The sequence below is a fragment of the Lolium rigidum genome, chromosome 7 (assembly GCF_022539505.1).
Source record: "Lolium rigidum isolate FL_2022 chromosome 7, APGP_CSIRO_Lrig_0.1, whole genome shotgun sequence".
In the NCBI taxonomy this organism is placed as follows: Eukaryota; Viridiplantae; Streptophyta; class Magnoliopsida; order Poales; family Poaceae; genus Lolium; species Lolium rigidum.
The window spans coordinates 142,158,378-142,178,891 of NC_061514.1; the positions used below are offsets into that span (position 1 = coordinate 142,158,378).

At 46.3% G+C, this 20,514-nt stretch overlaps 1 protein-coding gene across 1 annotated transcript; it reads right to left on the reverse strand.

Moving 5' to 3' along the window:
* Positions 1–17,139: 17,139 nt before the first annotated feature.
* On the reverse strand, positions 17,140–19,042 carry LOC124678558 (small RNA-binding protein 11, chloroplastic-like). Its single transcript, XM_047214435.1, has 4 exons — positions 18,904–19,042; positions 17,880–17,948; positions 17,678–17,784; positions 17,140–17,508 (listed from the first exon to the last, which is right to left on the reverse strand). The coding sequence occupies exons 1-4, from the start codon at positions 19,040–19,042 to the stop codon at positions 17,398–17,400; spliced, it is 426 nt and encodes a 141-aa protein (XP_047070391.1). The 3' UTR covers positions 17,140–17,397.
* Positions 19,043–20,514: the final 1,472 nt, after the last annotated feature.

Here is a 20,514-nt window from a genome sequence, read left to right on the forward strand (position 1 = left end):
GAATCCAGACGGGACCTTCATGCTTGCTCGGGCATTCAAAAAAGATGACCTTCTCTTCTTTGGTCGGAGCGTAGGCGGCACGACCTTGAAACCATTCCGGATGCTGGTTATCGGGGTCTTTCAAACGTTGCTCGGTCTGCCGTGCTTCCTTTGTATCATTTGTCTTCCCATACACGCCCAAGAAGCTTAGGAGATTCACGCAAATATTCTTCGTAACGTGCATCACGTCGATTGCGGAGCGGACTTCTAGGACTTTCCAATATTCTAGCTCCCAGAATATAGATTTCTTCTTCCACATGGCTGCGTGCCCGTCGGCTCCCTTCGGAACCGATTGTCCGCCGGGACCCTTTCCAAAGATGACTTTCAAATCCTTGACCATATCAAATACCTCAGCACCGATGCGTTCCGCAGTGCTTTGGCCGGTGATCCGCCTTGCCGTTGTAATGCTTGCCTTTCTTTCTTCTTGGATGAATTTTCGGAAGAAATCGACGATGCCCAAGGTACACGTTCTTCTTACAATTTGGCAAATGTACACTTTCGGTCTCATGTAAGCGGTGCGTGCATGCATTGTATCCCTCATTTGACAGGTCCCGAAAGGTTACTAAGAGCAGGCCAATCGTTGATGGTTACGAAAAGCAACGCTCGTAGGTCAAATTCCTCTTCTTTGTGCTCATCCCACACACGGACACCGGGTCTGCCCCACAGGCTGTAAAAGTTCATCAACTAATGGCCTTAGGTACACATCGATGTCGTTGCCGGGTTGCTTCGGACCTTGGATGAGCACGGCATCATAATGAACTTCCGCTTCATGCACAACCAAGGAGGAAGGTTGTAGATGCATAGAGTCACGGGCCAGGTGCTATGGCTGGAGCTCGCTCGCCAAAAGGATTCATGCCATCTGTACTTAGACCAAATCTTATGTTCCTTGCGTCGGCTGCAAAATCTTTGAACTCTCTGTCGATCTTTCTCCATTGCGTTCCATCCGCGGGGTGTCTCAACTCCCCGTCCGACTTACGGTCCTCTTTGTGCCATCGCAACAACTTGGCATGCTCTTTGTTCACGAACGGACGTTTCAACCGTGGTATTATAAGAGCATACCACATCACCTTGGCGGGAACCCTCTTCCTGGGTTTCGGCCCTCAACATCGTCACCGGGGTCATCGCCTCGATCTTATAACGCAATGCGGTGCATACCGGGCATTCATTCAAATTCTCGTATTCACCGCGGTAGAGGATGCGATCGTTGATGCATGCATGTATCTTCAGAACCTCTAAACCTAGAGGGCGAGACAACCTTCTTTGCTTCGTACGTACTGGCGGGCAACTCGTTATTCTTTGGAAACATATTCTTCAACATTTTCAGCAAGTTTTCAAATGCCGAGTCAGCTACACCTGCCTGTGCCTTCCATTTCAGCAAATCCGGTGTGCAGCCCGGCTTTTCGGACCATCATCGCATCGAGGTACGAGCACCTTTACGTGATCCTCTAACATGCGATCCAAATTCTCCCTCTCCTTTTCAGTTTCGCAGCGTCTCCGTGCATCAGCAATGGTCCGACCAAGATCATCAACGGGCTCATCACGTGCCTCTTCTTCACCTTCCCCTTCACCTTCAGGCATCCTCCATGAAAGTATCACCGAAATGAGCAAGATAGCTTTCATCGATGAAATCATCCCCTTCTTCATCTTCTTCCATTATAACCCCTCTTTCTCCATGCTTGGTCCAACAATTATAGCTTGGCATGAAACCGTGCCGAGCAGTGCATGTGAACATCTCTTGAGGAAGAGTAACCCTTCCGATTCTTACGGTTAACACATGGACGGATAACAAAACCCCCACTGCTTGTTTGCATTAGCCACTACGAGGAAATCTTTCAAACCCGTAGTGAACTCGCCGGAGAATCGGTTACCGTACATCCATTGCCGATTCATCTGCATTATTATAATATAAAATATATAATTAACCATCATGCATTTGTTAAACTAACTAGCTACAAACAATATAAATTAAACAATGAACTACACACATGCATATTTTATCAATGACACATGAAAGGTTCAAGTTGCTAACCGCGATCGAGGAGGAAAAAACAAATAAGGAAGCTCAAGTGTGGCTCCAACACTTCATATCATATTTGTTTCATGCTCTTGGGGCATTTTTATCAAACACCTTGTGTGCATAAGAGGAACCAAAAGCAAACCTACACCCCCTTGTGAAGCTTGTGAAGAGAAGTGGCACCAAATGGCTAAGTGCTTGTGAGCTGAGGCCCTTTTATAGGGATAGGCCTTTAGTCCCGGTTGGCACTGGCCAACCGCGACTAAAAGCCTTCGGGCCAGCTCGAGGACATTTAGTCGCGGTTGGCCGGCCAACCGCGACTAAGCCCCTCCCGTCCACGGCTGGCCACGAGCGCGCTGGGCCCAGCTCTTTAGTCGCGGTTCGCCACCCGAACCGCGACTAAAGACCCCATTAGTCGCGGTTCCTATATTTTGGCGACTAATGGGGCTGGACGGAAGGCCATTTTTCTACCAGTGTAAACTTGTGATCACCTTATATAATGAGCACATGATACCACCCGTGTGTGTTGTTTATCTTTTCCAAAATCAGTCCATCATATTGTTTCTTTCTACATGGTAGCAGAGCCCGACAATATTGAGAAATGACATCTTCCATTGCAACGTGCTCTTCGCTCACCACCCTCGTTCTTCCCTCGATGCCGTCGTTCTCTCTTGGCGCCCTGCCCTCGGAACCCATTAACTTTGGGCACCTGATCAACTTCAAGTTATCACCGGCGAATCACCTCTTCTGGCGAGCGCGGGTGGTCTCCCTCCTCCGGAGTAACCTCCTCCATGGCTACGTTGAAGGGACCTTTGAATTTCCCTCCACCACCATGAATGTCACCAAGGAAGGCGACGGCTCCTCCATCGAGCCCAACCCGGCATATGCGGTCTAGGTGAAACAAGAAGTTGGGGCTAAGATCATGTTTGCTACAACATCGATGGAGGCATGGACCACTATTGAGGGCAGTTTTGCCTCACAATCCTCTACTCAGGCTATGCAGATCGGATATCAAAAGCGAGATATGAAAATAGGTGTTCAAAGTCAAGCGCCATCACAATAGTACTATTGAGAGGTATAAAGCTCGTCTTATTGCTAAGTGATTCACAATGCTATTGCCTGAACAATGAAGACATGTTCACTTCAGGTGTGAAGCCTACTACTATTAGGTTGTTACTCTCTTGTTGTTACTTGTGGTTGGTCTCTTCGTCAGCTTGACATTCATAATGCTTTTTTGCATGATTTTCTTGAAGAGGAAGATTTCATGCGACAACCTCCTGTCTTTGAGGATCCTCAATGTCCTCACCACCTGTATCATCTTGCCAAGGACTTATATGTTCTGAAACAAGCTCCTCGCGCCTTGCATTCTCGCTTAGATACTGTTCTTGGACAACATGATTTTGTGGCATCTACTACTTGCACGTCCTTATTTATTCTTCATTGCCCAGATGTAATAGTCTATGTTGATGATATTGCAGTTATCAGTCCCTCCACACCTATGTCATTGACCGTCTTGTTATTGTTCTTCACCAGGAGTTTGCGGTTAAGGACTTGGGTCCGTTGCATTATTTTCTTGGCCTGGAGGTTTCTCATCGGTCTCATGAGCTCACTATCACCCAACGCAAGTATGCCCTTGACCTTCTTCGTTGTGCTAGCATGTTGAAGTGCAGTCCTGCTCACATCCCTATGGCATCTACTGCAAAAATGTCCAGTGCTAACAGTGCATCCCCTACCGAGGATGAGGCCACTAATTATCGGAATATTGTTGATGGCTTGCAGTATCTTACTCTTACTCGTCCTGATTTGTCATTTGCGATCAATTGTGTTTGTCAGTTTCTTCATTCTTCTACTCAGGACATTGGTATGACGTCAAGAAAATTCTTCGTTGTGTTCAGCATACATTTGCCCATGGGCAATGTCTTCACCCATCTTCCTCCAGCACCTTGTCCGCTTAATCTGATGCTGGTTGGGTCGGTGATGTATAGGATAGGCAATCCAAAGGGGATATGCTCTATTCAATGATGGTAATTTAATTATATTGAGTGCTCATAAGTAGGCTACATCATCCGTTCGAGTATAGAGTCTGAGTATAAGACTGTTGTTAATTCTACCGCTCAGTTGATATGGGTTGAAGCATTGCTAAAGGAACTTGGTGTTCAACAGGATTCTCTACAGGTCTTATGATGTGTTTATATAGGCGTTCCTATCTCTTCAAATATTTTTCATGCCCAAACGAAATATATTGAGATTAATTTCCACTTTGTTCATGAACGAGTTACTCAGAAGTTGCTCTAAGTGCATTCTATATGATCAAAGGATCAACTAGTTGGCATCTTCACGAAACCACTACCACCTCCTTTGTTTGAAGTTTTTTGATGATTAACCAACAAACTCTTCGGTTCGCCAAATGATAAGGTGATAGAAGAAAACCAAACTTCCGAGACGATTGTTTCATGCATGATCAAACTATCGCGAGCTGATCAAGTTCAGGCGTCTCTCCCTCCCTCCCTCCCTCCCTCCCTCCCTCTTTCTCTGTCTCTCTCTCTCTCCCTCCCTCCCTCCCTCCCTCCCCCAGATCGAGGGAATATGGGCCCCAAAGTCAATGCATCAAGGTTTATGCAGCCCATGACATGATGGCCAGCCATGCCTTAGAAACTATTGAGAGAATTAGGAATGCAACACCTAGAAAAGGATGTCCCAGGGCCCCATGATACATGCCAATCGGGTCTTAACAGCTCGGTCAATCTAATGAAAGCTCCGGAGAGAGATACAGTACTATACCTTGCACCTGCAGAGAGAAGGACCTGCATTTGGTTATAGAAATGGATTTTATTTATCTCCAGTCTTATGATCTGCTCGGTCAATCCAGACAAGGACTCTGCGGCCATGCTCTAGTTTTGAAACCTCAAAATGGAGAACAAATTAAGACCCTGGAATGGCCACACCCCCTAACCCCAAGTCGGCAACACTAGCAGCAATTCTTTGTTTTTACAGCGGTACACTAGCTAGTTGGAGCATGCTTATCATGCGGGCTAGACACGGTACACATGTTTTCAGTTGTCTGGGAAAGAAAAACACATGGTTTTTCAGTCTCCTACCGAGAGTAGCCATTACGGCCTTGTACGATAGAAGGACATTAATCTGCCAAACTGCCCGTTCGCCAGCGGTACATACGCCGATCGATCGCACGAGGAAGATATAGATAGTGTACGATTGATCGATATGGTACTATCAAGGGAAAAAAACGATGGATGTGCTCTGACGCAGTTAAGCCCCGGCACATTGTCAGCGGAATTAAAGCCTCCCATATACATGCCCGGAAAACTCCGACCTAACCTATCATCGCAACACCGGCCGTAAGCTCGTTTCCGCTACATGGACGATGGTGCATGGCTCCACCGTACGTGCCTGTCGCTACCATCCCGATCGCGACGTACCGCACCGCCATCTCAGCGCCGCGCCCGCATGCTCGTGGGGAGAAAAATATTGTGCAGCGCTCCATATGATCCTGTAGATTTCTATGGTACTGATGGTGATGGATGCACAATATAGTACATACGGATCAAACCTGACACTTTGGTGTCTCATAAGTCAGAAAATGAGAATATTCTTCGGTATCGATAGCAAGATATTTATGGTAAGTTCGTCAATTTTAAAACTCGTCGGATCAATTTTTTGAACTGTCTTTCGGATGTACTCATAAAAGTAGGATGTGTGGGCGTTCATACGTGTGACTGTATGTACGTATTTGTAACCATCCACAGTTGTACTATGTTTCGCATAAATCATGTAGAGAATATCGATACATTTTAAATTATAAGATGTTTGATTTTTTTTCCGAATCTAATATATCCAATCACATTTAGTTTTGCTTGTTCTCTTCTTTCGGTCCGTCCCTACTGCACATTGAAATAAGAAATGAAGGGAGTATCTATGGACGTGTTTAGTTGCCTCGCGTGGATTTTAATCGTTTTTCAGTTTTAGCCCGGTGAAGACTACATGAGGTAAAACACAACTCGAACCTGTTTTTGCAGTTCCTTTGGAAAAATTGCTTTTTCGGCACCAAGGGAGAAACGCAACATCGGTGTTTGGTTGACTGCGCTTAGTCGTCACATGCAGAGATTCGTTGTTAGATTGTGGTAGGTAGGGATGGTTTCTCACCTCTAATCTACATGGTAAACTACGCTTATGAACTGCATTGCAGCCACGAACAGTGTTTGCCTACCATACCTCATCGTCTATGGCTTTTGGTCTGAAAGAACACGGACGTCGTCTAGAGGGGGGTGAATAGGCGGTTTAAAACTTTTGAGATGGGCTTAGCAAATGCGATATAAAACTAGCGTTTACTTTATCAAGCCCAAAACCTATATATTATGGTTTACCTATGTGCACCAACAACTTATGCTAAGCAATACAAGCAACTAAGTGATAGCAAGATAAATATAACTTCAAGAATGAAGGCTATCACAAAGTAAAGTGCATAAGTAAAGAGCTCGGGTATAAAGATAACAGAGGCACGCGGGAGACGATGAATTATCCCGAAGTTCACACTCTTGCGAGTGCTAATCTCCGTTGGAGAGGTGCAGTGGCTTAGTGCTCCCGAACGCCACAAGAGGCCTCACCTTGATTTGTGGTTGCTCAATGCACACCAACGCCACAAAGGCATCACCCAAAGATACATTAGTCACACCACACACCAACTGCCACAAAGACCTCACCTTATTCACCGATGACCCTTGCCACAAAAGCCTAGGTCACGGTTTCACTAAGGGATTTCCTTCAAGGCGGAAATCAGGCTTTACACAAAGGTCGGGGCACACATTCACAACTTAATTGGAGGCTCCCAACAAATCGCCCCAAAGGTCTCAAATCCTTCTAGGTTTCCAAGAACCCAAGAGTAACAACTTTCTTGCTTTCACTTCCACGAATCACTGTGGAGAACTCAAACCAATGCACCAAATGCAATGACAAGAACACCACAAAGATGCTCAAGTTCTTCTCTCTCAAATACCAACAAAGCTAGAAAAGCTATTGGAGGAATAAGAGAGGAAGAACAAATAAGAAATCCACAAAGAACTCCAAGATCTAGATCTAGAGTGTTGGTGGAAATGTAGATCTAGATCTCGTCTCTCTTTTTCCTCGAGAATATGCAAGAATCATGGGAGGAATCAAGAACTAGGGCAAACTTTGAAGGTCAACAATGGAGGGGAGAGATGGGGAAGAGCTAGCTGCCCAAGGAGGAAGAAGGGGGTCTTAAATACCCCCTCCCATCGAAATATGACCATTTGGGTCCTCTCAGGACGGAATATCCGGGGCTAGATTATTGCAAAAATCTGGCCCCTGAAAACGGCTAAGGACCAGAAAAAAGATGCACCCAGATAGGGGCCGGATATTCCGCCCCCAACTTGGGCCAGAATATCCCCCCCCCCCCCCCTTGAAAACTGGCACAAACATCAAACTGAAATGGGCATAACATTACCATCCGAACTCCGATTTTGATGATCTTGGGCTCGTTTTGAAGGTAGGAACAAGCTCTACAAGATCATGCAGGGAACCATCATAGTCCAAAAAGGGAGGATAGAAAAAAATGGGGAAATATTTAACCTATCTATAAGAGACAAACCGGTAACACCTCCAATATCAAAAACGCGACAAATATTTCATGTGAAATCCGTTTCGATGAACTAGAGCTTGTCATGGGAATAAACAAAAGCTCTAAAGCACCACATGGATAAGATCCAAATAACAACCAAGAAATATGATGCAATGATGCAATAGTTTGAGCTCTCTGAATGATACGATCTAGTTACTCACTCGAGAGCCCTCTTGATAGTACGGCCACTATCCTGTAAACCGGTCTCCCAACTAAATCACAAGACCGGTAAGAAAGAAACCATATCAAGAGTACATTAACCTTGCATATTCTACTTGAGCTTGATGATGACGGTCTTTCTTGATTGTTCTCAATGCAAACATTAGTCCATAGGGATTGTCAACAATTACCAAAACCACACATGGGGGCTCCATGCACTTTCAGGGTCCACCTCAGTCCTCCTCCTCTCCGACATGCTTCCGGTTGTCGGTTGTAGGCTCGCATTGGTGCATCAACAACCCCCACCCTCCTGTCAGTTGGGTACAAGGTTGGGCAAGGATGGTTGTCTTGGCGATGACGATGTCGATGAAGCCATCAAAGGTGTGCTTGTAGAGGTGATCGACGTAGGACGACCTGCAGGGGTCGCTGCACATGGGCACGAAGTGCTTGTCTTCCGCCTTGAACACCCAGAGTGCACCTCCCCTTAGCCTGTCGGATGCGAGCACTCAGAGCTTGAATTTCCCCACACCTCCCTTGACGCTAGCAACCTGCGTCGTGGACACGGTATGTGCATCGGTGCCATGCCAAACGACATGGTCTTGTTTAGGTCCATCACCACGAATGGCATCTTCGTGTCGGTACAGACCATCCTCTCATAGGAGTGCACACACTTCGGGTCTGCCCCGCCCAGCTTCGTCGACCATGGCCATCGGAGAAATCAAGTGGCGCTCGAGGCGGTGGGGGTTCGTGGGCGGCGACGATCACTGAAGCAAATGAAGGGGAGTCAGAGGCTGCCATCAATGTCAGTGTTCAGCATATCTAGGGGAGTAAATGATCACATGTGGTCCGTGCCTAGCGGCAAACCCGTTCTCTAACACCCTAGGTTTTTAGGACATGAAAATAGGGTTTGCGCATACATCATAAATTGAGGGGGGTTTGCTTTGTTTAAAACTCAAATTCATTGATATCATAATATAGTTCTCGATGATTTAGGAGTTAGCATCAAGGGTATGTTTGATTTCGAGATAATCTTTGATGTGATTTTAGCTGAAAAGATAAATCAAGGAAAGATAAATATAAAGGATAACATTTGAATTAAAAAAATGGAATTTGAATTCAAACTACATCATAATTCAAATTTAAATGGGGAGGATCGTCTACAATAAAGCAAACACACATTTTATTGATAATTAAGACATTACATTGTCTTTACAAATTTGAGTGAACAAATAAAAGAAAAAATACAAATGAAGAAAACCCTAAAACTAAAAACTAAGTTAAACCCTTCACTTGAGACTTCAAACCTGCAAAAACGCAACAACTAGAGAGAGGGATTGGTGTTAAATGATGCCAACATCCAATGGGTGAGGCATATTATTTTCAGAGCTTGGCATAGATTCTAGGAGAAGTCCTATAATCTATATTTGGAAAAGGAATGGTAAATGAGAGGTGAATCTCAGTGAATCGAAGGGACTAAATAAAAATACAAGTTTGATAGATGATCAAGAGGATTAAAATCATCACAACTAGAACCTAGTCCCAATGATCAATGAGGCAAAGAAATGAAACTCGAAAGCATAAATGAACTATGTTGTAAACAAGGTCGGTAACATAATGCCAAGCTCTTTAGTGTTAAAGAAAAGGGACAACCGAGCAATGGAAAGAAAACCTTGACAGTAATAGCCAAGATTATCCTAAATACTCATTAAATAAGCTATATATATATACTTCAAGATTAATGGTAAAAGGATAAATGGTAGCACTAAACAAATAGACAACAAATGTACTTACACCAACAAACAAAATAGGCTAGAGTGAGAATCAAGTAATCAGCCGAGCCAATCTACAAGGGGATATAAACATGTCAAGTTGAAACTTGAACCTAAGAGGGTCCCATATCTAAGAAGCTCACACATCAAATGCATGGTGTGAGGTGTTGCTAATCCCCAAGTGCAGGAAATGACTGTAGTGCAATTCGATAAGTATTTGAGTGGCGAACCCAGGAGGGGCTGAAGGTAAACTATCTATTCTCTAAGGCCCTATAACCCACTTCCATAACCTTTCGTGCAAAGCAATGGACTAGAGTGTGTATGGTATGTTTTACTTCTATCTAGGAAACGATGAAAGCAACTACTACAAGTAAACTAGCTAGTGCAAGTAGAGCGAGTGAAGTGAAAGCGGGTAACTCATGGGAGTAAGTGTATAGGCAAATTTTTATTTCATTTGTTTAGTTATCACAATTAGTGAAGCACATAGATTTTTTGTTGTTGTTTCTTCTACAGAGTAGCCATAGATAGGTGCAGCCATATACATGAGCAATTACACCCCTAGTGATTGATCCCAATGATGTTTCCGACCAAACTAGGGTGATATTAAAACATAAAGTCAAACCACCGTTGTAAGTTTTAAGGTACCCATAATAATATTCCCCCGTTAATTAACCATGAAGTAATACAGCATGCATATTTAAGACATGGGACACAGTTTCTGCCAATCTCCGGCTATCCCTCTTCCTATCATCATGCAACGGTGACAACCTTATACATAGACACATATATCAGTACATAAGATCATCATATAAGATAACATATACTTGTATAAAACCAACAACAAACTATTTCACAATTGCCATAAACAAGTCACTAATCAAAGATAGACATAGAGATACAATAGATCATGGGAAAACAATAGATTGCATCACACATCATGTTCGCCCAGAGATTACAAGAGGTACATGGAGGATGTTGCTGGAGGTGTTGATGATGAACACGGACGAGCGGGGTGGAGTCCACATGAGGCGATTCAAGCTTCGCCTCCATATGTGTCGAGGACGGTCAAGAGGGGGTATATATAGTCGTTTCTAGGTATTGGTTAGTAAACTCAACAAAGTAAATAGTAAAAAATACAAGGAGTTGTATTTTCTGGTTTATAGGTTGCGGGAAAGTAAATGATAAGTAGAAATTGCAAGTAAATTAAATGCTCTTTTCGGAGAAAGTCTAATCATGTCTTCAACAAGAGTACAAGATTGTGTGTGTTATTATATGCGTTCCAAGGCGACTTAGACTTCATGGAATAAGGATTTCTAGTCCGGCATGATAAATATTTTGTCAAGTTTTATTTTCATCGGACGAAGCCTAAAATACCTGCAACCACAAGCATAAGAAAACACACCACTAATGATTGGTCCCTAAGCCATTTATATGTGCCAACTAGGGATTTATTAATACATAAATGTCAAACCATTTCCCTAAGTCCCCGATCATATAAGCCTCCCTAATGCAACTCTAAAGATCTGGACAAGGTTTCTATCATCCCATGCCATCCATACTCCTTTTAATTACACTAAGATGTCGCCCTATGATCCCATATAGGTGATGTAACACACAGTCGATGTCCATATGTTACCATTTTACCATCATAGAACCACGTAAAAGTACAAAACTTTACCAAATACTCATGACATACTATATAGAAATCATAGCCAATCCATCTTATATATGCCCTCGAGAACATAGGGAACTACTCGCAAAGGTGAAATATGATGATGATTGGTGGCATATGGAATACAACCCAATCTTAAAATATAACTTACCCACCAAATAACAACATCAAATAACAACAAATTCCATAACACAAGCATGAACACAACAATAGAAACTTATTCATGGTTCCGATCTATCACAAACTATGAGGGGGTGAAACAGATCTTCGAGATGGGGTCGGTGCTGATGTTGGATATGATGGAGAGACCCCACCTAAGCCAAGGAGGAGTTGGTGGTGATGATGGCTTCGATTCGCCCTCAACGGAGGCCCCGTAGCAGTAGAATCTGCCCTCTCCCGCAGAAGGAGAAGACTTTCACCTCCATCGACTTTGTAAATCTTGGGAAAATTATGGCGTAGACTTTTTCGCGATACAGAGCTACTGGTAAAAATACGGAGGGGAGGAGACGCACTAGGTCCGAGTGGGACCACATGGCATCGCATAGATATCTAGCCGCTCCATGGACCCCAAGTTTGGGCCTCATGGCCTTCCCTGTTGACTTCTTGTTTGCATGGTCTTCTTTTCTATGAAAAACTTTCTTGGTATTTTTCCTTGATTTATTTTGAGTTCAAGAAGGTCCCTGAAACATAAAAAATACGAAAATGAGGTTTTCTGCATTTCGAGTAATTAAATACTAAAACAAGAGACTTTGTAAGAAAGTCCAATAAATAATCTAAATAGGTGGAAATAATGGGGAGTGATGTTTTGGCACATGAGAGTGTATGCTCCTTTTATTTTGAAATGCATGTTAGACATATTTTGAAATGTCAAACAATTTGAAATAAATTTCGCACGTACATCTTCATGTGCTATGCGCTCACAAAGTAGTTTCATGAATAATCGACTTGTCGTGTGGTGTGTGTAAAAAGGATAAAATTCGGTGCTAAAATAAAGACTTGTCAGAAGATAAATTTTCTCTTTTTCACGTAGATTATAAAAAATATTATTTTTTCGTGTTACTTGACGAACACACGTATATTATGGAGATGTACATGTAAACTTTTTTGTCGAAATTTTTTAACACTTAAAAATATGTTTTTATGGTAGAGGGATCAATGGATCATACGCACCAGGAGTCGAATTGAGTTTCTGGAAATAATGCAATATCAATGTAAATAACAATAAAAACTTTCCCTATATGACGCATATGTGATGATACAAAAAAACCTATATCAACTCGGTTATGTCTAAACATACCTGTATGAACCTATAGGGTCACACACCTAAGGGGATGGAAGCCTAATCGGATTATGGTCTGAATTATACCATGCTTAGGGTACTAATGGGTCTCTATTGTAGAAGCCCGTCACAGACGTTTATATAAGAGATGGTGGGACAAGGTGATTAGGGTTGATCAGTCCACCCACCCACCACACCTCTGAGGCCTCGGTATCATGTACGGACCAAGCATGGCTTGTGACGCTTCTACTCCGCACTTGTGGATACCTTGGAGGTGTTGCATCGGTAGTACTTGGACGAACCGAGCAAGAGGAGCTTCTCGTGGGACGAGGGTGAGGACGTTGATGTAGTGCGACTGCACTTCATGGATGTGCTTCATCGATTTCGCAGCTGCGCCTCTAGTGGCGATCTCTTGATCTATGAAAACATCAATCCTGTTTTACAGGGTAGAAACTTGTAATTTGCGCTATGGTAGAGTACTTGTATCCCTACAAAACGTTGATCAGCCGTTTCCCGAAGTCGAGGCTCGTCGGCTCATGCGGTAGCTAATGGAACGACCCCCTGGTAAAGCATGTCCTCGGCGTCCTCCAAGCTGGATAACCTTGTCGTTGACAGCCATGACAACATTAAAATCGGTGACATCGTGATGTAGCGTGACTTGGTAATATCAAGCGGTCGATTCCCAAAAGAGGCTTACACAAGGAGACTTGGGCCGACACTTGTATATGTCGGGCCAAAAGGGGTTCCATGACCAAGAAGTCATGAGACTTGATGGAGAAGACAAGTAGTCATAGGTCTACTCGTACGAGGACTCCAAGACTGAACAAACTCGAGGTTACCATGTAAGCCCTACGTCGCCCCCTTTATAAGGCAGCACGAGACGTACCGTAGAGGACATAATCAAGAAACCCTAGATCGAACTCGCCTTAACACTAACCGTATGCTAAGTCGCGATATAATAGATATACAATCAATAGTAGCATAAGCAAGAAGTATGTCTTTACCTCCAGAGCGAGGGGTTGAACCTGGGTACATCGTGTACTTATGCTGCCTTTGGTAGAACGTGAAAACTTTCTCCACAACTCGTAAGTCATCATGATATAGTCACATGTCGCGACTTTCCTACAACATGGCTCTCCCGGTGGACGGCGGCGTAGAGGTTGGAGACGAGACAAGCCTTTGGGAACAACCAAACATCCTAATGTAATTGATCGATGGTCTTCCTAGGCATACCCCGAGCCGAACCAGAAAAAGCCCGCAGCTAAAAACCAAGCCTAGGCCCAACCCAACCCGTTCAAATAGTGCAAAAGCCTGGCGGGCCATTGAGCCACGGGCTAGGCATCTTCCTTAATACGCCCATATGTGAAGCACAGGCCCGGCCCGACCTGGCTTAGACATTGGTTCTGGATTTCAGGCACATGCCCAATATTTTTGGGCCGGGCTGCCCATGCCCAGTATGCTGCTCCGGAGGCGTGATACACCATCACCCGGGGCACAGAACAGACCATAGTGGGCGCGGTACGGAGCCCCGTCGATGAAGCGCCACGAGACGCACGCGAGTCCCCTCACAGCAGCCGCCACGCGTGCAACCCGCACGGCCCTGAGACGAACGAGCGCGCCGACGCGTGCCCAAGAGTGCCACGCCGCCTGCCTTCCAGCATCCGACGCCACAACGCGCCAATGCCCGCCTGCCACCGCGCGCGCGCGCACTACTACTGTACCGGATGCCCGTGAATTCCCAAAATTTACACTGCGCGGGACCCTGTCGGCCCGTCCTTCTCGGCGCGCGCGTTGCCGAGAGTCCGCCGCGCTCCCTCCCTCCGGCCCCCGACCACTACTATATAACCACGCCGCCCAACGAAGCGAGCACACCCAAAGCTTCCGCCATCGATCCCAGTGCCCAGGAACCGACCGAAGCGATCGAAATGGTGACCACGATAGAGGACGTGCACGCGGACGTGCTGGCCGGCGCGCTGCGGCGCCTGGACGGCCGCTCGCTGGCCGCGGCGAGCTGCGCGACGGCGGGGCTCCGCGCGCTGGCCGCCGACCCGGACACCTGGCGCGCGCTCTGCCTCGCGCAGTGGCCGTCCCTCGCGCTCGCCCCCCACCACCTCTCCGCCATCCCGCCGCGCCGCCTCTTCGCCGACGCGTCCCCGTTCCCATCCTCGGACGCCGCCGCCCAGCTCCCCCCCACCGCCCTCCTCCTCCCCGAGCACCTCCTCTCCGCGGTGGACGTCTCCCACCGTGGAGCCCCCCTCCTCTCCCGCGTGGTCTCCACGCCCGGGTGCTCCACGCCCTGGTTCCGCGGCTCCCCGTTCCGGATCGACGCGGTCGACTGCAAGAAACCCGCGCCCATCACACCTCCCTTCTCCGCGGCGGAGCTCGAACTGAGCTGGCTGGTCGTCGACCCGGCCCGCGGCCGCGCGGTGAACGTGTCGAGCGGGCGCGCGGTGGCGGTGGGCCGGCACTGGTACACGGGCGAGGCGCTGGTGCGGTTCGCGGTGGTGCTGGGCGGGTGCTGCTTCGAGGCCACCGTCGCATGCTCCGAGGAGGCCGCCCACGTCAGCGAGGTCAGCCTCGCCGTGGAGGACGCCGACGGCTCCGCGCTCAGCGGCGAGGGCGCCCTCCGGCTCCTCGCCGCGGCGATGGTGGGGGAGAGGAGGGGCGGCGAGCGGGAGCGGGAGGAGGTCAGGGCGAGGTACCATGCGTTTGTGAGGAGCAAGAAAGGGAGGAAAGAGAGCAGGGCGCGACGGGAGGCCATCATTGACCTCTGCTGCTCCGCCGCCAGCGCCGTCGTCGTGCTCGCCTTCATTGCCTCCGTCGTGCTCCGGTAACCGGCTACTGCTGCCCGGCACATGATCATCATCGAGGAAAATAGTCGTTTTCTGTAAAGTTACAGAGAAATGCCTGTGAAGTTTCTGTATTCCAAAAATGACTAGCAGCATCAAGTGGGAGGGAACTACTATCGTGTATTTAAACCTTCGATCATGATGGACATCAAATCGCCAAATGACCAAGTTTTCCTCCTAATTAGAGTTACATTAACTGCCTGAGTCCATAGGTATTCAGAAATTCGTACTACTACTTTGCTGCCAAACAATGTGCCATTTAAATGCCATCGTTATCCTAAAGGGGAAAATGACACAGAAATGGGGGGAAATACCTGCCGTTGAGTGCATTGGCAGCAATAAATCTGTACTGTATCAAAAAGGAAGTTTAGCATGTGAACAGCAATGGCATTGCCTCTCTACAGGGCACTCACGTGGAAACATTGTTCAGGCACAACGTCAAGGATACATGTAACCGGTATATATGTGCAATTAATCAGTGACAGTAACATCATTAGACATTTCAAGCAACAGGAATCACCCTGTTGATGACAGACGAGGTAAGAGAACTCATACGTTATCCGATTGATGTGACGTTCTTTCAAAACACAAAATTCAGAATAATTACATCAAGTACATCAATATATCCAGGCTTTCAAATGAACTCTTCTCTGATCTTGCAAAAACAAAATATAAAATGTGTATTTGCACTTAAGCTTTTCTCTAAGAGTGTCACCATCTACTTAATGTACTACTGTAGTATTATTGAAAAACGGACCAGTCTAATACGTGGTAGTGTACCAGATAAACTAGTACAAGTATGAACACTTCACGCATTTATCAGTTTTCACCGATTGGCTTAGGAGCCTAGGAGGGGCTATAGCTATTGGAACTACGCCCGCAGCAGCACGGTCATGTCTGGTCTTTGCAATGTCGACGTATATAACTTGCCCATTCAGTACCTATCGTGTATTTACATCTTCAAGTGGGAAGGAACCATCGTGTATTTACATCTTCGATCTTGATTGACTACTATGTGTACATCAAAGGCGCCATTTCAACTGACAAAGTTCTATTCCTAATAAAAGAACGTGAAAATGACAGAAATGGAGAGAGAAAAATTGCCAGAGTTTAACTGAATTGGCATTCAGAATTTTCTTCGTATTGTCAAGCAATTTAAATGACATTAGTTCTCATAAAGGAAAAAAAAAAGGTGAAAATGTCACAGAAATGGGAAAAATAACATCTGACATTGACTATATTGGCAGCAACAAATCCATGCGGCCAAAAGCTACTGTTCCACCACCATGAGCAATTAAATCAAGTTTAGTATATGAACAGCAAGGCATTGTTTCCCAACAGAATTCCACAAGTATTTCTCTGTCATGCAATGTACGTACCACCTAAATGACATCGTTCTCCCTTCTTCTGAAGAAAAAAAAAGGCGAAAATGACACAGAAATGGGGAAGCCGTTGAGTGCATTGACAGCAACAAATCCTTACCATCAAAATATACTGTTCGCCCACCTCCAGCAATTAAGTGTAGTTTATCATACGAACAGCAAAGGCATTGGTTCCCTACACGCAGCCTGGGGAAAACATTGTTCCAGCACAGCTTCAAGGATACATGTAGCTGGTATATATGTGCAATTAATCCGTAACAGTAACATCACTGGGCAGTTCAGGGAACATAACTATATCATAACACTGTTGATGACAAACGGGGTAAAAGAACACGTACGTTCTCCGATTGAATGTGATTGTTGCAAAACACAAAATTCAGCATAATATTACATGTACATCAATATATCCGGGCTGTTAAATGAACTCTTTCTCTGTTCTTGCGGAACATAAAATGTGTATTACATGTCAGCTTTTCTCTAAGAACATTGCAATCTACTTTATGGATTACTGAAACGGACCGGACTAATACTAGTGGCAGTGTAGCAGATAAACTAGAAGTATGAACATATCACACCATTTATCAGTTGTCGCCAATTGGCTTTGGAGGACCTCTCGCTATTGGAACACCGTCTGCAGCACGGTCCTGTTTGGCCTTTGCAATGTCGACATATATAACTCGCCCGTTCAGTACCTGTTACAGGCTTGTCAGCTCTCCTTTTTCTAAATAGTGCGGCAAAAATACAGATTACTACTAAGTTAAACTAGCAATACTTGGTCAACACCTTGCCTTTCCTCTTCACCACTATGATTAAAAAGACAAAGTTCGTGCAAGTTCTTCAAAAGAAGAAACGAAAACTTGCCTTGCCGTTCATGTCTTCACGTGCTTTATTGGCTTCTTCCTCGGAGGCGAATTTCACAAAGCCGAATCCTTTTGATCGGCTCGTCATCTTATCCGTGACAATGGTTGCTGAACTCGAACAAGGAAGGGTTGCGACTTAGCTCATAATAATAGGAAAAATAACTACTAACCGAAGGTTGCTGTGGCAAGAGATGAGGACAGACCTTCTAATACTTGGCCATAACGGGCAAAAGCTTCTGATAGACTGTCTTCCGTTGCAAACTGTGATAGGCCTGTAAGAGGATAGAAACTAAGACAAACACACAATCTCACAGAAGCAGTTCCTAAATTGCATATCACAACCATATCCAACTGGACCCAATGATTCTCAAATGTGTAGGTATTACTTTCTTATATATTTCTTCTACCCAATAATAATTTTAGATTGGACGGAACAACAGCGCATATTAGTAATACCAAGAATACTTGCAAGAAAAATGCAATGATCAACTGAATAGTATGATAAGTGATAACCCATCATCATTCACTGTAGAGCAGTAGCAGCTCACAAAATCTTATGCCTTGCTGGAACATGCAGTAACAGTAAAAAAAAGTTGGCCACTAGACCTTAGTGCAGTTAGTATGAATTTACTTCAGATCTTTTAATCAAATTTAACTTAGCAACCTGGCTACTCGGACATTTAGATGGCATTTACGATGAAAATGTTGAACTATTCTATCTTTCTTGCAGCCTAGGTATGAAATCATTAGAATGTGAATCCCGCACATAACAGGTCCTACTCATTGTTTAGACCTACTGAAGGCACACACTTTTGTCTTTTAGGTAATAAAGTAAGGAACATATAGAAAAGACAGTTACCCACATTGCCTTGCTAAAAAAATGGGCTCCAACTCCTAAACTAATTTATGATTTATGAAAAGCCTTTTGCCTTGAAATATTTCTCACATAAATTAGGAAAACAAATCGAGTAACTAACGACTGGCAAAGAACTTGAACCATCTGTCAAAGAACTACTACAACTAAAAAGTAACTAAACATGACATGAGACCAGCCTGCCCAAAACAGCATTTCGTCGAACACTTGATATGCATGCACCCACGGGGCAGGTCTCATCAACACGCTTCCTACAGATTACTACTACATGCGAGAAAGCCGAGATGGAACAAACGACTGAACTGATGTAACCTAACGTAAGCGGGATGCGCGCGTGAATGAAGAATTAAAACCTCCGATGAAGAGCTTGTGTGTGATGCCGCGAGAGTGCGTGAGGAGCAGGGGGCGCGGAGCGGTGACGCCGATGGCGACGGCAGGGTTCCTGGTGGACACCAGGCGGCGGGAGGCCTCACGCAGCGCTGCCATGGCCATGGTCCTTGGGGAAACCTGTGGGAGTTGGCGGAGAGGACGCGACAACGACCGGGAGAAGCTGGCGGCAAGTTCGTCGCTTTGTCTGGTACAATTGTCAACGCTTGCGCGACGGCACATAAGAGCAACTCTAAAGTACAGCTGGTTGTTGGCTCTAAGAGCATCTCCACTCGTTGGCACTCTCCACGGCGAAATCCGGACGAAACAACCGCCGGATTGGACGAAATTAAGTCGTGGAGAGTACCGTATTTCCAGTCGTCCACCCGGAGTTCGGCGGACATAGTTTAAATTCAAACAAAGCGTCGTCCCGCGCTACAAGTACGGCCGATTGATCGGCAAAAGGAGCAAAAGGATCGGCCCACGGATCGGCGATCGGAGGGAAATTACACGGAAACGGGCTCATCGGCGGTCCGGCCGGCACGACGGTGTCCGACGGACCGGTTCCTCACACGCCGTGGCCGAAGCGGGCTGCGGCGGTCGGCGACGAGCGGCGGCGGTGGACGTCGAAGCGGTGGCGATCGACGAGGTAGACGGTGAGGAAGCCGAGGTAGGAGCCGGCGGAGACGACGAAGGACCGGCCGGAGTGGCTCGAGGATGTCGCTGCGGTGGCCCCGGTACCAATTCCTCGTCTCCTCGTCCATCGGTTCCATGTTGCCGCCGCCCATCGGGAACGCCAAGTCCGTGTTCCTCTTCTTCGCCGCCGCCGTCGTCTTTAGCGAGGCGATCCGGACGCCTTGGTTGGCGAGCATCTCCCGCCACCTGCCGTCGAACTTGTCGTTCCTCCCGTCGGCGTGCGACCTCAAGTCGGCCCGAGCACTTGTCGATCGACGCTCGCATCCCGTCGGCGGGATTGCCCGTCTTTTTGAGCTCTTTGAGCTTCTTCGGCCGAGTTCGGGCGCCCTTCCGCCGCGCCGGCCACCGGAGCGTCACGGGTTGTACTTGCTCGGTCTTGCTCTTCGAGAGGGTCGTGCGGGTTTCCTTCCACTTCTCGCGGTTCTCGAGGCGGGCGTAGACGTTCGGGAACTTGAGCCGCATGCCGGTGTCGTCCGTGTACATGCCCAAAGCACGGCGCAGCTGGGGAAAAATAGTACGGCGATACGGGTCAGCTCACGACGATGTACCTCGGTTATGCAGGGTCGACGGAGCATACCTTTTGCTCCAAGTCGTGGCCGCTGATCGGCCGTTCTTCGACCTCCTCATGTATGCCGTGCCATTTGCTGCACGCCGTCTGCATGATCCCCCAATGGGTGGTGATACGTCCAAAACGTATCTACTTTCCCGAACACTTTTGCTATTGTTTTGCCTCTAATTTGTGTATTTTGGATGCAACTAACACGGACTAACGCCGACTAACGTCGTTTTCGCCAGGATCCCACTGTGGTTCTGCGAAAGTAAAACGAACTTTTCAGAAAAACCTCTAATTCTGCGCTGCAAGGCCCCTATTTCCCGTAAGACTCACGGAGCGAAGGGCAAGT